Raw genomic sequence first — 15,924 nt, 5'->3', positions numbered from 1 at the left:
CCTCCTACTAGTTCAGCCACCAGCACAAGGGATGGGGCCAAAGGAAAATCTTCTTTAAAATATAGCTGTTGTTCATTGTTAGGTATTTTCAAAGTTCACCTGAAGTGCCCTTGCTGACTCAAGACTCCCAAGGAAACCATCGCAACAGTACTTTGATACCTGGATTAACTGAAAGCCTATAGCTGGAGACTTTGCAAGCTGCTCATACAGCAGCAGCTTAAGGTGTACAGTACTTGAACTTAAGTTGTTTTTCCTTAAAAAAACAAATGGAATGAGTAAGTTAGGTCCTCCTGGGGTCATAAAAATATAAATGGAGGCAGAGCAGTTGAAACTAGATGATCTGAAGGTCCTTTCCAACTCTAACCATCATATGATTCAATGAAATTTATCTGGCTGCTGCTATCACAGTTTTAGAGAAGGGTAATCAGTATCTGCTTCAGCTACTAAAATGATATGGAACTTAGCTCTAGATCTGTGTAAGGAACAACAACAACAAACACAAGCTGACAAATACCTTTTCTGGATTGATAACCCAGCATATACTCAGAATCATCTTGTATAATCAAATCAATGAGCTGCCTCACAAAGAAATGTATTTACCTTAAGACCTAACCCATCATTCAGATTGACATGCAGATACTTCCCCTGCCCCAAAACTAAATGGAACAATTTTGATTGTGAAAAAAATAGTACCTACTCTTTGTGAATTTTATATTGCTCATCTAATTTTAGTTTGGCAATGTTGTTCCAAGCAAGTGTTATACTTTCTTCTGTCAAATCTTCAAATGATTCTTCATTTGGAGAAACTGCAATACAATGCCACAATAAAGCTCCATCACAAATAGAAAAAGATTGACTTCAAATAATTAGGTAGCTGAAGTTGCAGACAAAGATGAAAGCACAGAAATCATGGAGAGATCCAGGAATAAGAATTTTTAGCTAAAGTAGAAAGTGACAAGTTCACCAACTTTTCGTCAGATTTCTTCCTGAATGCATAGGCTTACACTGTCAAATATATGTTGGTTTGGGGTTTGTTTTTTTTTTTTTCCAAAACAGGGCTTTTAAACCGGAGACTTGAGGGAATACATTTCCAAAATGGAAAAAACCCAAACCAACCAACAAGCCGTCAAACCAAACAAAAATACCAAACCAAAAAACCCATAGGCTTTAAGTCATAGAAAAGGAACAAAATTTAGGTGCTTAATGTAAGTTCTTAGGGTTTATTTAGACCAAGCCAATCGATCACCCTAAAGACACCCCTGTTTAAAAACTGAGCAAATCTTTACATCATTTGGAATGCCTGCAGATATGGTCATTGAAGCTGTCATATCAGCTTGATTTTAAAATGTCATAAAAAAGCAGGGATGACAGCCCTCCCATGGCTTCAAAAGCAGAGGTTGAACAGCCCCACAGGAGATCACAGGGACAGAAAGCAGAAGGCAGGACAATGCCTGTATTTCCAAATATGAAATTGGTCTTGCCAGTTTAACAATTAGTTCATGGATTTATTTTGAGTTGGCTTACTGGGAAAGTGTCCAAGAGTTGTATAACAAGATCCTGTGGGAGAAAGATACAGAACTTGTCAAAATTACAAATCCATTACACTGCCAGTTTATCTGTAGACATTTACCTGGAGACTCAGTTATGGAAACATTGTGACTAGATGTTCCAGCCAAGCTTTTCAACTTCGGCATTATCCTTCGAGGATGAGGAATTGTAAACAACTGTTTCGGTGTCTGTCCAAACTCCAAGATTTGTGTCAGCAGAGCTACTTTTTCGTTGGGATCCATAATACTTTCCAAAAACAAGATACTTAATTAAGCCAAATAGGCAAGTACTTTTTCTTCCTTTCTTCCCCTGAAAGCATGGGCCTGCCTGTACAGTTAACTACAGCAGTATAGGCCATCGCAGTTCTTACAAAACTGATTTACCACAGATGTGCAGAACTGTCAGAAGACAGCTTCATAATTTTGCTAATGTATGACAACATGCTCATCAACTAAAAATATAAAGCAATTTTACAAAAGCCAGATTGAAAAAGTTTTCAAGTAACAATCTTTCAACACATGATAAAACCGAGAACCCAATGCTGGTTTTCTGCATACCTGGGAGTATGAAATGGAAGAGCTACACCATTCACATTCAAAGTACTTTTACAGCCACCAGAGAATCTGGAGGGATACTGAGAAATTCAGCTAACTGCTTTAACAAAACCATTCAGATTCTTTTTAATTACCTGTTTAAATCCACTCCTCCTTCATAAGTTAATGGGTGAAACACTGGGGGGAAAAGAAAGTTTATTTGTACTATGTAGCTATACAAGGACATTTTCTTGCATACATACTATAAAAAAAAAGCTGTATGTTTTACGCAACTCGGTTATATTTAAGCAACTAAGTTATTTCAGCAGGCTACAGAATCTGAGATCTTGTGCTTTAATCCTGGGTTTCTTACCTGAAGAAAGTTTACTTTAAGAGACTCAGAGTTTCAGAATGTCAGTCCTTTCATAAAGGAAGAATTACTTACTTAGGCTTCATTAAATACCCGCCACTCAATAAGGAAAAAAAAAAAGCACAGTTGCATTAACTGGATATTCTCAAGTGTCCTCAATTTATTATGCTAAAAAAAATCCATGTTGCAGCAGAAGCAGCATACTGTGCATAAAATGGGCTCCCATTTGAGAGGTAAAAATATAGGTGCCATAATTTAAATGCTCATTTACCATATTCAAAGCCTCTGGCACATTGTAATTGACACTTATGGTCACAGCATGAGTGGATGCCAAACCCTGCAAGCCTAAAATACTATTTAAGAACATGTCGGGAAGCATATTAAAAAATCCTCAACAAACCAAACCGAAGAAAACAAACAAACAAAAAACCCACCACAAAATAAATCACATTATCTTATCCAGGAAGTAGAAAGCATTAACTACTGCAATGAAGAGTTGCCTATTCCTTCTCCCCCCCCCCCCACCCTGCTGTAGGAAAGTTGTTTTCAAACTTCTATCTTCAAAAATGCAGACTACCTCAACATTGTCTGTTACTTCCAATCCATCAAAAACATCAAGGCTTCTGGAATAAATACCCTAAAAATCTGACTAATCTTCCTTTACCTTTTCCTTACTGGGTAGTAACACACATAGCTAAATATTAGACTGCTGAATAACTTAATCATTGTTATTACTGTTAGGTCTAGATAAATTAACGCATCCATGTAGCAATCACCCCTTTTGTAAGCATTCACAACGATTACATACATGCCCAGAATAAGATTGCAAGCAGTAAAGCTTTCAACATATACAGGAAGAAGTATGTATACTACTGCAGCTGTATATATGTACACAAGGACAAACTTAGTCACGTACATGATTTTTTTTTTTTCTTTACATTCTTGCTCCTAGAGAGCTTTAGCCCATTGGCCCCTTCTTTCACTTGCCAATTCTCTCTCAGAAGGAGAGGAAAAAATTGCATTGAAATTCTCACACTGCAATTACAGTACAGGAAAGTTAAATAGTCTGTGTAGAAACCCTACAGACTCCCATTTTTAATTGGGAAACAGCAATTCCACACTACATTGCCACACCATGCAGTGCGAGCAAATAACAGCAGTGCTGCAGACCCTTCTGACCTACCATAAAATAGAACAGTTAGGGTTGAAAATGACCTAAAGATCATCTAGTTCCAACCCCCCTGCCATGAGGGTTGTATGCTGTCATCTTAAGTACATCTTCAAAGATGCAAATCACCATGAAAGCAATAGATTTTACTAGATAAGACATTATTTCAGTAACAAAGAACTGCATTTCCTTTAAGGATCAAACATTCAAAGGATAGTTATGAATGCTTAAAACAAATCAGACACTAGAAACACTGTTATTTACCATTCCTACCTAATTAAAGCACCTTTTAATTTGTTTTTATAAAGTATATATTTACCATTGTGAGCTGCAACTGCTTCAGTTCCTTTCTGTTTGTAGCCGAATATTATGTCAATCCATTCATGAAGATGTTCTGATACATACTGACTTTCTAAAGCCTCTCGACTCTTCCGAAGAAAGTCATCAGGACCTGGCAAGAGAAAGAGAAAAGTTAATTGAAGGAGAAGATACACCACCCAGTACTGGTATCCATCTCTGTTTCTCTTCGTTCTTGAGAAAGCAAGCAACCAAAAAAACCCCAACACCCCCCACCAAACCTCAAATTTGTTTTAAAAATTAAACATAACTATTAATTATGTCAATGTTTTGAAGGAAAAATTCCTTCAGAAGAAAATAGAACAGGCATTTCTGAGAGAAGAACTGACATCCCAGGAATCCAGATCATCTTGAATTAATATTCAAACTTCTTGTATTATGAATTATTACCTGACGCCCAAGGGGGAAGCTCTACATCATCAACCATCTTTCCACCCTGCCTTTTTCCCAAGTCCAGCTTCAAACTGTTTACTAGAAAACTAGAATCATTTTCATAAAATTCTGGAATCAACTGAAAAAAAAAAATAAAAGGAAGTTTTGAGATTAGCTGGGATTTCATCACTTCAGTAGAATACTAAAAAAAAACCCTAAATACTTAAATAACTTAATAACTTAATAAAATAACTAATAACTTAAATAAAAACTAAAAGTTACCAAGGTTTATATGCCAAGCCCTAAAGTTGGGTAGTAATTTTTCCAGGCTTTATCCTCTGTCAGTTAAGCAAGTCTGAAAGTTTCCCCCCATTATCCTTCCAACTACTAGGCAATTTTCAGAGCTAAATTCAGAGCGGCATAAATATTTTTAACATGTAATATGTGACACATGAATCCATAATATGTAAGAATATCTTCAGAACTCTCATTGCATAGCCATCAGTTGAGAATCAAAGCAAAAATACAGAAAACGAGAATGACAAGTTTCAGAGGTTAAGCCAATAATTTAAAGACCACAATAGCTAACCATTAACTATAGACTTTTTTTTTTTTAAGAATCACTATATTAAACTCCTTTATCAAAGGAACCTTATTTAACAGCACCCACTATCTGACAGTTAATCATTCTCTACATATTATACAAGCTATAGTCTACAAGGCTCAAAACCCAAAAACTTCTGTAGTTTAACCTTTCCAGATGTACTGTTGTAATACAGCCAAATCCTTACAGGACTCCAGCAGACAATATATAAAATTGCATCTTTTCAGCCTTAATCCACTCTGGTAATTCTCATTTATTCCAGTAACATTCGCAATGACAGTTCTGTTAAATTAAAAGCCACAAAGCAGACACAGACAAGCAATTATGGAATTCAACAGAAGGAAGAAGTTTAAAATGTTAAAGGATTCAGAAAATGCAGTCAACTGGCTTACCACACACACACCTAAACACCACAAAAAACCAGAACAAAAAAACCCAACCAAACATACCTCATCCCCAACCCAAAACTCTCAAATCAACAGGAGACCGCTAAGAACAGAAAGCTTAGCAGCGATTATCAAGAAGGACTAGAACAATTTTCCAGTCAATTACCTCTTTGAAGTCTGTTGCACCATCCAAACAGTTTTTCCAGGTCTCTGCAAGGCTACATAACACATAACAATCACACATTTGTTAACCCCCCCCCCCCCCCCAGTTTTTAAAGCTTTGCACTCTCTTGAGGCATATTCGAGAACAAACCCAAGCTCCTTAGAGACAAAATGTAAACAAACCTATTGAACGTTCTGTCAGCATGATCAAATTTTCCATTCTGCAGACAGAGCATATATTCTGGAGCTAAGGAGAAAGAAAAGGCCATCAGCTTATTCCAAACCTTGTCCACTTTGGAGGTAACTGCTCAGAGAGAACATAAAAACTGTCTTACCAACTCTAACGAGATAAAACAAAACATATCCTGGGGATGAGTAATGGCTCCCATACATGAACTTAGGCTCTGGCATTTCCTGATAACGTGTCTGCAACATATGAAGAAAAAGAGAGGTCTGTTTAAAATCAGCACTCCTGCTTTCCTTCAATATTGAATATAAACACACTTTTTTTTTAAAGACAGAGATTAGGACCACCCTCTTTTTCTTCTTTAAACAATGAAACAAACTAGGTTCTAATAAACATGCAGCTGTAATCAGATCAGTAAATCTACAAGGCAAGAAATTCTTTGCAACTTTGAATCCAGAATTACCAGGTTTTAGTCTTTTTTCCTCTCTCATATGTAACTGCAGTGACTCAACTTCAAAGGAGTGCAAACAAGCGCTTCCTTTTTTATCTTTCATACGAAGTGTAAAGAGAGTACAGAAGAATGTACTGACTTAATTCAACCTGGAAGATTCCCTCCTATCTGAAGCTCCTATGTGTTATTTCCAAAACCTATCATAATCTAAATAAAATTACTTTTACTGCAGTAAGCATGAGGCAGCTAACAGCTTAAAGAAACAGTCATATCTTAGAAAGAAAACATTGTTTACCATGACTGAAAACATAATATTGATCATGTTCTTTCCTTCTACAATCTTAGGAAGCCCTATTACTTTGAAACATTTAATCTTTTGTCAATATAATGCAGTTAGTCTGGCAACATTTTTTTCTAATGCCTCACTAAGAACTAATAAAGGTTCCAAAGCATTAAATATATTTATGTTCTTTAAATGACTGTGGAATAATTACTAAATATAAATTACTACATAATTAACTTACATTCTGTAAATGATTTTGGAATAATTAACTTGCAGTAAGAGACAATTTTATGCAAAGAATAAAAAGCCAAGAAACAGCGTACCTTCTAAGTCTGTAACTATCTGTTTAACTATTTATGAAAAGAAAGCCTGCCTACTTTGAGAAGTGGAAAAAGACTGTGCATTACTATCTGCATGTGGAAATTCCAGGCTGGTGCTCTGATCTCCATGAATCCAGATTTCCTCCATTTGAAGTACTCTCCCCCAAATTCAGCATTTTTCTTAAATGGAGGTACTTAAGATTTCTATAACTTTGTCCTGTTTAATTCTAATACATATTTTACATTACACATTTAAATCTGTTAGTCTTCAGGTTTTTTTTCCTTGGGGGTGTTGGTCAATGAGAAACTGAACATGAGCCAGCTTCAGTGTGTGCTCGCAGCCCAGAAACCAACCGCGTGCTGGGCTGCGTCAAAAGGAGCATGACCAGCAGGTTGAAGGAGGTGATCCTGCCCCTCTACTCTCCTCTTGTGAGACCTCACTTGGAGTACTGTGTGCAGTTCTGGTGTCCTCAACATAAAAAGGACATGGAACTGTTGGAGAAGGCAGGGGGGTCAGAACTAGATGATCTTATGGTCCTTTCCAACCCTAACTATTCTATGATTCGATATGTTTGCAGCACCTCAGTGACTGCCATATAAATGTAAACACAACAATTAAATTGATTTGGGGAGTTTATTTTAAAAGTGAGGTAAAAGCGTTTAAAAGCATATACGTACGAAACAGTAGTAAGAGAGAGAAAACAGATTAAAGTAATTTTAAATTAATACTGACAAAATCAGTACTGATGAAACTAAGCTGAAAAATAAATGTGGTATGTTTATAAGTAAGTTTGCTCAGACAAGGTTTATAGTTAGTGTTAGATATCTACATAATTCCCTTTCGTGATAAAGGTCCTTTTATTAACAACATGTATAAGGCAAAAAAAGTGCAGCACATAAAAGCCAAGATATACATACCAATAGTCTATCCAGCCTTTCCTTATTCAGGGCACCAATTGGCTTACTAAGGTCACGGAATGTTTCAGGTTTTGTCAGATCTAAAAAAAAAAACAGTTAGACTCTATGTATTCTACTAGACAGGAATATAATCAATATTTAAAACAAAAGAAAAAAACAAACCAAAACAAAACCCAAACCCAATACAAACCTCTCCAGTAATTTTCTTTGTTTCATTACTGCAAAAGAATCATCTTACTGTAAACGGCTATTCATTTCTTCTTACAGGTAAATATAATCTTGCTTAAGAACAAGTAGCTACATGTACGTGACAGCTACTGCAACTAGCATCACCTAGTCAATACAGGTCCCACTAGCTGAGGCACAAAACCAGCTGTTATTGTCTTCTTCCTATGTGTTCACTATTCTGTCAGGTTACAGTTAAGTCCCACCAAATTATGAGATTGAAGTGTTTGAGCGGGTGCTGATGAATAGCATGAGATTCCCCTACTCTACTCCATGTATAGGGACACAATTCTCAAAAGGGCAAGCTTCCAATACAAATTGCACTAAGACCCTTAATCAAGAAGCCTAATTTAGGCACAAGCCTTGTTAGCCTCTTCCTTTCAACTTATAATGCTAAGAATTGTAAAAGAACACCTGGATTCTACACATTTCAGTGCATCCAACTTGTTCCACAAAAAGCCATTTTACTGCACAACATCCAAAATCACTAATGCCAAGTTCATTCTGATGTAACTTGAACTTTATGCAGTGTAAACACCCTCCTCCCCAAAACATTTCACATTGGACAGGATACACTAACATGCCTTTTTGTATCCACATACCTAATACTGAACTAGAGTAGTCTGCTATTATCCAGGGAAATACAGGATATTGAGAGAGATCATTGCAGCTTCTATCAGCCAGGTTGTTGAGATGAAGAAGATACTGGTAATTTGATATATGTCCTCGCTGCCATTGCAACATATAACTTTCAGCTGTATGCTCTGTAATGTGATTTTCTAAAACAAAAGAAAACATTTAGAGTTTTGAGGTTTGGAGTTTCATCCCCAAATTATACCATGATTAGTATTATGCAATATAAAAAATTAAGGTCAGAGGTGCTTAAAAGAACAAGTCAGAATTAAATGGCAACTTCATGTTTCAAAAACTACCATACTTTATACATTTTTAATATGATCTATTCAAACAGAACTAAGCTACATCATCATCATCACCATCTTCACCTGCAGCTTGAAATTTCACCTCTGAAAGTTATCCAGAAAATGAAGTTTGAAGCAGGGTAACAGCATGCAGTTAATTCAATAACAAAAACTCGTGTCAGAATCTACTTCCTTTTAAAAGGAAAATCTAAAAGATTAAAATGATTCTCAGAGGAAGCAATCATTTCTGTGTGGACTTTCCACTTTGCTTTGTAAAGTGGGGAAAATATCAACGGATATTTATGCAAATTCAATAAAACATAACTGAGTTCTGGTACAACGACAAAATAGTATGAGATTTAAACACTTTCAATACTGGCAGTAAACATGAGTTGCAATGTTTATTTGTAGTCAGATTTCTTTTTCTCCTTGTTTTTCTAGGAACCATGCAAGCCTGTTAGCTTCTGTTCATGATCTGCAAAAGATATGCATCACTTTCTTGGAATTAATGCATACAAGATTTAATAAAAATGAGAAATTAACTGGTTCAGAATGGTAACTTTCATCAACCACTTCTAAGACTGAGGAAAGTTCAGATATTTATGTGTGCACTGGGTATCCAGCTGTTACAAGAACTTTCTTAACAGGATTTTTACTTGGACTTTAGCAGGTGCCAGGGGTATCCATCCAAAAGGCAGTCTGTATTCTTTCAGCAAAACACAATTTAGCCGAGTGGATCTTATTTACCCCTTACTTTGAAGATAAACTGTTTTGTGTTGTTTTTTTGGGGGGAGTGAGGGTGATAGGGAGGCTGGTGGTGGTGTTGGAGTGGGGTTAGGGGGAGGTGGTCAATGAGGCTGGTGGTGGTGGTGGAGTGGGGTTAGGGGGAGGTGTTCAATGAGTGCATATCAAGTTACAAATCAAAAGAATTAGTTTCACTTTAATAATGCTGTCTTACCTTTCATACTCAGCTCTTCAAACACAAACAGAATATATGCAACTTCACAATATTTATTCTGAACTTTGCTGCTTCTTCTAAAAAATGTTCAGGGCTAATACATCTGTTTGTTCTTCTCATTCTTCCCACATAACAACAGAGCAAAGCCCAGACAAATTTCCCCACACAAGGTACTACAAACTACATTAATAAATAAATACTGCAAACCTATATATGTTGCAATAAGGAAATAGAGCTCATCTCGATCTTGATAGTTGTAGAATTTCAAGTAGATGTCAGAACACAGATCATTTTCTGTGCAAAATACTTCAAGTCCCTTAAAGTTAAAGGGAGGGAAAAAGTAAATGAGAGCAATTACTGACAAGCTGTAATATTCATTTTTTTTTTCAACAGAATATTCCAGTAGCTAGCATCTAAAGCTTAAGTCTCTAAACTGCATGACATTTTGCTCACAAAGTTTAACATTTTGATCTTTCCTATTTCCAATCATAAAAGCATTCAGTTTACAGCCAGTTGAGCAAATAGCTTTATAGCTGTCCATAGATTGGCTCTGTCTGGATTGATTAATCACAGGCAATATCATAAGTGAATGGAGTGAGACAGAGTAAAATGTCTATTTATCTTAAACGTGTTTTGAGACAAAAATTTTGTTTAAGACTGAAAGTACAAACACTGAAAGCATACAACTGAGGTCGCACTGCAGCACTCTCATTACTCCTCAGTCATGTACAGGGGGACTCATCACTCCACATTACTCTCATCTAAACTGGCGATCAAACTCCCTCCATGAATCAAATCTGAGAGAAAATACACCATGAGAGTAATTCATTCCATCCGATGATAGCTGTTTGAAATAAATGGAATGAATCACTCCCTGGAGATACTCCCTTCTACCTTCCCCTACACTGACTGCTTATGAAAGACATTTTTCATCCTTGACAGGTTTCACTCTTCCTGCTTTCAACCTTTTAACAGCACAGGGAACTAAAACACTTAAAAGCCAGAAAGGATCTTCTGAGTCCTGTTCACTTTTTAATCCAGAGTTTTTAAAAACGCATAGCTTTTAACTAATGATGCACATAGTTTCAGCTGGTCATTTTAAGAAAAAATATATACAGCAAGATATTAAAATGAGAGTAATATTTGAGCTTACCAGTGGCATTAGCCCATGCCTTCTTTTATAGATGCGATGCACATTTTGCAGTGTTATTTGTACTACTGGTTTCTGTGGGGAACAAGGGAGGGGGAAGAAAAGATGGAGATATTCTAGAAGGTTTATGTTCTTCTACATTAACCTCTCCAGTCAATATGAAATTTCTCTTGAATAGAGATACTAGAAATATGAAAACAATATCCATCCATATCATTTTAGCAGTGGAACAGTGGTTCTAAACAGTTATACTAAAAAGAGAAAGCTTGTCTTTGCTGTTGATTCTTGTATGAGTAGCAAAGCAGTTTAAGAACAAAGAACGAGCAATGTATTATCAGCCGAGTCTGTCACCAGTTATAATAATCATGCAAGAGAAAGGAGCAGAACACAATAAACTGTGCTAAGAATAAGGAAGCCACTGAGCTGCGGGGCAAACTGTTTGCCAATGGTGTCACCTGGTGGACAGAAATTGAATGGCATTTTGTCATCAGCTGTGAAATACAATTTTCCTTGTGCGCGTACAAATATCAGTGGCCTGCTAAGACTAACGCTGCTTTTTCTGTGAGAAGGTTCCAAAGCAGTAATATCTGCAACATGCATTCAGTTTTCCTCTAGAGAAAAAAAAATACTAGTTTAATATGAAACCTAGCTAAGATCTTCCAATATGAAATAAATGTATATAAAGCTCTTACTAGGTAGGAATTGCACCACAGAGTAAAATTAAGCAATTTATCTCAAATGAAGTGTTATAAAAAGTGATCTTTAAAAATATCAATAGGGAACGAGCAAAGGACATTTTGTGCTTTGTCAGGAGGAGGTCAACTTTAAGCAAATCAGTACAGAATAAAGCCTCAGAACCAGAGATATGCTTGAATGCAACACAGCAGCAGAGATCAAGGAGCTTGATTATAAATGAAAACAGAGTCTTGGAGATGTGCTCAATGTGCATTTAAAAGGAATAATACAGATAATGAAAACTGTCCACTAGAGGAGCAGTGTGCTCATACCATATGCAAGACCATCTATGAGGCACTTACAGGATATCCATTAAGAGGCTGGAAGTACAAGTTAGCATCAGTAACACACACATGCCCTGGATTAGTCACCAGTGGTGTCACCATTTCTGCTTTACATTCCATATGCAGCGTTTCAGAAATGCTTTGAAATCTACAAGTGAAGAAAAGGAGTAAGTTTACCTCCAGTTCTTACTTAGGTATAGCTACCCTTAAATTCTTCAGAAAGGGGACTTCACTAACCCTATTTTAGACACAAAGAAAGTTCTTTGTCGAGACCTCTACTTTAAGAGGTACTCCAGAAAGTTGCCACATTTTCCACCAGCCTCAGAGTAGCAAACCAGTTGACTGTTTTATACAGAGCTTTATTTGGCGTTTACTGATGCCTGATTTGCAACAAATTCATAAACAGAATGGTTTGGAGACAAAGTAATACGTTCATCTTCGCAATACAGAATTTCCCATTCTCTGTTCCAGATAGTTCAGAATATAAGAGAACACAACTCTCTGAATTAGAGAGCTTATGCTGCCCCAAAGAAGAAGATATTAAGTACTGATGCAGCAAACTAATCAACCAACAAGAGGAATAATTTCCCAGTACAAAGTAATTAGAAAGATACCTGTTTTTATCAAACGAAGTTCTAGCCAAGCGTGATTGCAATATGGCAGTTATCTAATGTGGAAGGGGAAAAAAAAAAGTCTTAAGATTCATATGCACTCAGAATTTCATTATTAAACAGTGATATCAGGAATAAGCAGATATTTACCATGGCAGCTTGATCTCCCATCTTATCTAGACAAGAAGCCCTGTAAAGCTGAAGCAAAATAATCTGTAAGTGAAACAGCACAGAGATGTCCTACACAGCTCAGAAGCCAATAGAAACTAAGGGGGCTTTGAGCATTCTTGGTGTCAGAGTACTAAAAGAGCTATTATTATTTGTTTTTAAAGTAGGACATGCTTGTTCATTGCTACTGTCATTCTATTACTTTGTCTGTATACTGCCATCCTGCGTAGTAAAAGTTAATACAAGTAGCTTACAACAGCTGTCAGAACTAGATGCTGTGTTCAACTACTACATTTCAAAAATAGATTCACCAAGCTTTCACCTTGAGAATAAAGAAAGCTCTCCATTAAATATTAAAACACAAAAAAAAAGTTGTAATAAAGTGTTTAGTAACCACACACCTGATGCAGAGTTTGCACAACATCTCCTAGCTTTCCAGCAACATCCAGTTGGAATAAGTGTTCTGTTCTACCCTAAAACCAAAAGTACATTTACCACAAATGAGTTTAAAATAAAGCTCAGTTAAAAAAAAATAAAATTAAAACTAAAAGAAAAATACTGTAAAACCTGGTCAAGGTACGCTATCAAAGGTTGCAGTATACCTGAAACATTCCAAAGGCAGATGTTAAACCTGATTTTTTTTTTTCCTTACAACTGTATCTTCCCTGTGATAAGCTCTTTGTGCAGTATTTAGTCTGTTATTTAATACAATGCAACATAACAGCTTTGAAGTGAACAGATAAATGTAGTGTAAACATCAGTAAATGTAGAACTAGTATCTGCTCTATTTTAATACCAAGTAAACACATGTAAATATAGAACTAGTAAATAACATGTTACATTAAGCCAGCTACTGTATATCTTTTAGACAAAAGATACTAGACCATCAAATCTTTAAAGACTAGGCTATAAAAGTTATCGTTCTCCTCTACATAAATAGTTTTGAGCTGAAAAGATCCCAAATCCAATTACAACCTGTTGTGACTACTCACTAATAAAAACCTCACTAACACAGCACCCAGTATATGTGGCATACTCATTTTTCCCCTGTGAAGTTTTTCTAGCTTAAATGTTGTTTCATAACATGTATTTCTGGTTTTGACTGTAATATATTAAAAGTATGTGCACTGATCAATGAATCAATAGATCTCTTACACATAACTCTTATTTAGCAAAGGTGGTGAGATCCCTTGGTGACCCCTGAATGTAGTAGAAGACTGTATCAACACATTTCTGGGGGGTTTTGTAATTTCTCAGGCTAAACAAAAAAAAAAACAAACAAACAAAACCAAAACCAAAAATTTATAAGTAAGACTACATGAAGACAGTGGATATGATGGGATTAATTTAAAATTGAAGAAAAAAGACATGAAAATCTAGACGATCTTCAGTATAATGTATGATCTAGCTGAACTGACAGAAACCCAGGAAAAAAGCCTGCTTCAGGAAGCAAATAGAGATGGAGTAAAGGGAGTCATGAAATTCAGTAGCAACCTAGATGAAACACTTTTAACATTTCACCCAGAGCACCATTTTCTGTCATCATGGAAAGCATGACTCTCAGAAAACCCAGTGGATGGTCTACAAGGATTGCTTACAGCCAACAATGTAAAAGCTTTTGTGAGTGGTTCTCTGTAGCTCTCCAGTCATATACAAAGACAATAGCTCAGTATTTTGTAATTGATCTGAACCAACCAATGCATGACATGGAAGATAAAATGTACTACTGAATCTCAGCACTCAGTGACATATCCAGAACTGGCAACAATTCAAACAGAAATTAATTATCAGCAACAGAGAAAAAAAAAATATCTGAAATTACTGAAGGCAAACTTTTGTGAACTTTTGTGAAGTAAATCGTAATGGTTTACTGTCAGGAATGTTTTAGGTATGCCTGAATCTGACTTAGAGGAAAATAATGTGAAAGGTTTTCAGAACAGCCCTTTTGACTCTTTTCTTTTTCACTTTGTTGGCACCATGATATTTGTATACTTAATAAATCTTGCACATGGAGGCAAAACAGAAAATAGAAGGACTAGAAGAGAAAATGTTCAAAACATGAAGAATTAATGGCATAAAGCAAGCAAAGAAACAAAAACATTCAAAAATCCTAGCTTAGAGACAGATCTAATCACAAAACCAATCTAAAGCAGTTGCTGAAAGAGCAGAGATCATCCATTGCCTCTTTGTTGTTCATTACAGTAAAGCAAATTTATGGATTCCATCACACTTGATATTTTTTACTTGAACAAGTAAGAGAGAAACACAATTCTGTGTGTTTCAATTCTTGGGCAAATATGGCGTTTAATGACCCTGCGTTTTCATTTTGTGTTTTCATTGTGTGTTAAGACATCGCATACTCCAGCTGGAAAACCCTTACTTCTATGCCTTACAGCATCCAAGCTCAGAATCAGAGCAGAGCCACCCCCATCAGCAGAATGCAACCAGAAGCAAGCTCTGATTTCTGCTGTGAGCAGCTTCATCTGCCATTTCTTTCAACTGTGAAGCACCCAGATGGGAAATCTCTCATCTCGGGTGTAAGCAAAACTGAGAAGCCATCATTTATCCAGGATGCAGCATCCACTGAATACTAGCAGCCAGCTCTGACTGTTGAGCCCAGAGCTGCACATCAAGGCAAGTAGCAAGTGTAAAGTCTGCATTCCAAGAAATATCACAAACCCATTGAAGAAGAATTCGAACACTTGTTTTATCAATATGCGCAATTACCTTTTTTAAAAGCTTTGTTGTTATATTCCTCAAATGATAATTATCTTACTCTTTCAGAAATGAGAACATAAATTCTTGCAAAACATTAGTTTGCTGAGAATAGGAAAAAAAGTATACTCACTCTTACTGTTTTATAGGGTGCAATGATGTTTCTTTCTTTAATGAGAAAAACCTGGAAGAGTAAGAAATGTCACAGTTTCAGTCCTTAAAAAATAATAAAATCAGAAGTACTGACAAATGCAAAGCTAGGAATGCTGCTTAAGCAAGCAAACACTGGGTTTCAGTATCTTGCTTTAGCTACCCCAGAGAAACTGCAGAGAACCAACGAAAATTATAGAATCACAGAATAATTAGGGTTGGAAAGGACCTTAAGATCATCTAGTTATGATTATCTTGTTAAGATCATCTAGTTTATGGCAGTTAACTGCAAAGGGGGCAAGTGTCCAATTTAGTTGAGGCTTACTTACTTACATAGAATCATAGAATG

At 36.2% G+C, this 15,924-nt stretch overlaps 1 protein-coding gene across 7 annotated transcripts in view; it reads right to left on the bottom strand.

Moving 5' to 3' along the window:
- The window catches only part of NSMAF (neutral sphingomyelinase activation associated factor), a 37,380-nt gene that overhangs the window by 8,432 nt on the left and 13,024 nt on the right, over positions 1 to 15,924 (bottom strand). For 4 of the 7 annotated variants that reach the window (XR_009742530.1, XR_009742529.1, XM_061448421.1 and 1 more), the window contains 17 exons: positions 15,559 to 15,609; positions 13,112 to 13,183; positions 12,693 to 12,740; positions 12,546 to 12,598; positions 11,950 to 12,079; positions 10,916 to 10,987; positions 9,970 to 10,078; positions 8,487 to 8,663; positions 7,660 to 7,739; positions 5,836 to 5,926; positions 5,684 to 5,747; positions 5,505 to 5,556; positions 4,367 to 4,487; positions 3,939 to 4,070; positions 2,237 to 2,279; positions 1,631 to 1,794; positions 698 to 806 (listed from right to left, as the gene is read on the bottom strand). Coding sequence is in view for 5 of the 7 variants with exons in the window: in XM_061448421.1 (XP_061304405.1) it covers positions 698 to 806; positions 1,631 to 1,794; positions 2,237 to 2,279; positions 3,939 to 4,070; positions 4,367 to 4,487; positions 5,505 to 5,556; positions 5,684 to 5,747; positions 5,836 to 5,926; positions 7,660 to 7,739; positions 8,487 to 8,663; positions 9,970 to 10,078; positions 10,916 to 10,987; positions 11,950 to 12,079; positions 12,546 to 12,598; positions 12,693 to 12,740; positions 13,112 to 13,183; positions 15,559 to 15,609 (1,568 nt within the window). In the remaining 2 variants the exon portion in view is untranslated. Of the gene's footprint in view, positions 1 to 693; positions 807 to 1,630; positions 1,795 to 2,236; positions 2,280 to 3,938; positions 4,071 to 4,366; positions 4,488 to 5,504; positions 5,557 to 5,683; positions 5,748 to 5,835; positions 5,927 to 7,659; positions 7,740 to 8,486; positions 8,664 to 9,969; positions 10,079 to 10,915; positions 10,988 to 11,949; positions 12,080 to 12,545; positions 12,599 to 12,692; positions 12,741 to 13,111; positions 13,184 to 15,558; positions 15,610 to 15,924 lie in introns of those variants that run through there. The other 3 variants (XM_061448422.1, XM_061448424.1, XM_061448425.1) reach the window with 3 other exon arrangements.

Source organism: Pezoporus flaviventris, unplaced genomic scaffold (assembly GCF_033815535.1).
Source record: "Pezoporus flaviventris isolate CSIRO_AGI_PZ_B2104156 unplaced genomic scaffold, CSIRO_AGI_Pfla_v1 ptg000007l, whole genome shotgun sequence".
NCBI lineage: Eukaryota > Metazoa > Chordata > Aves > Psittaciformes > Psittacidae > Pezoporus > Pezoporus flaviventris.
Note: the sequence above shows the minus strand (reverse complement) of the source record. Positions and strands in the feature narration are given on the sequence as shown.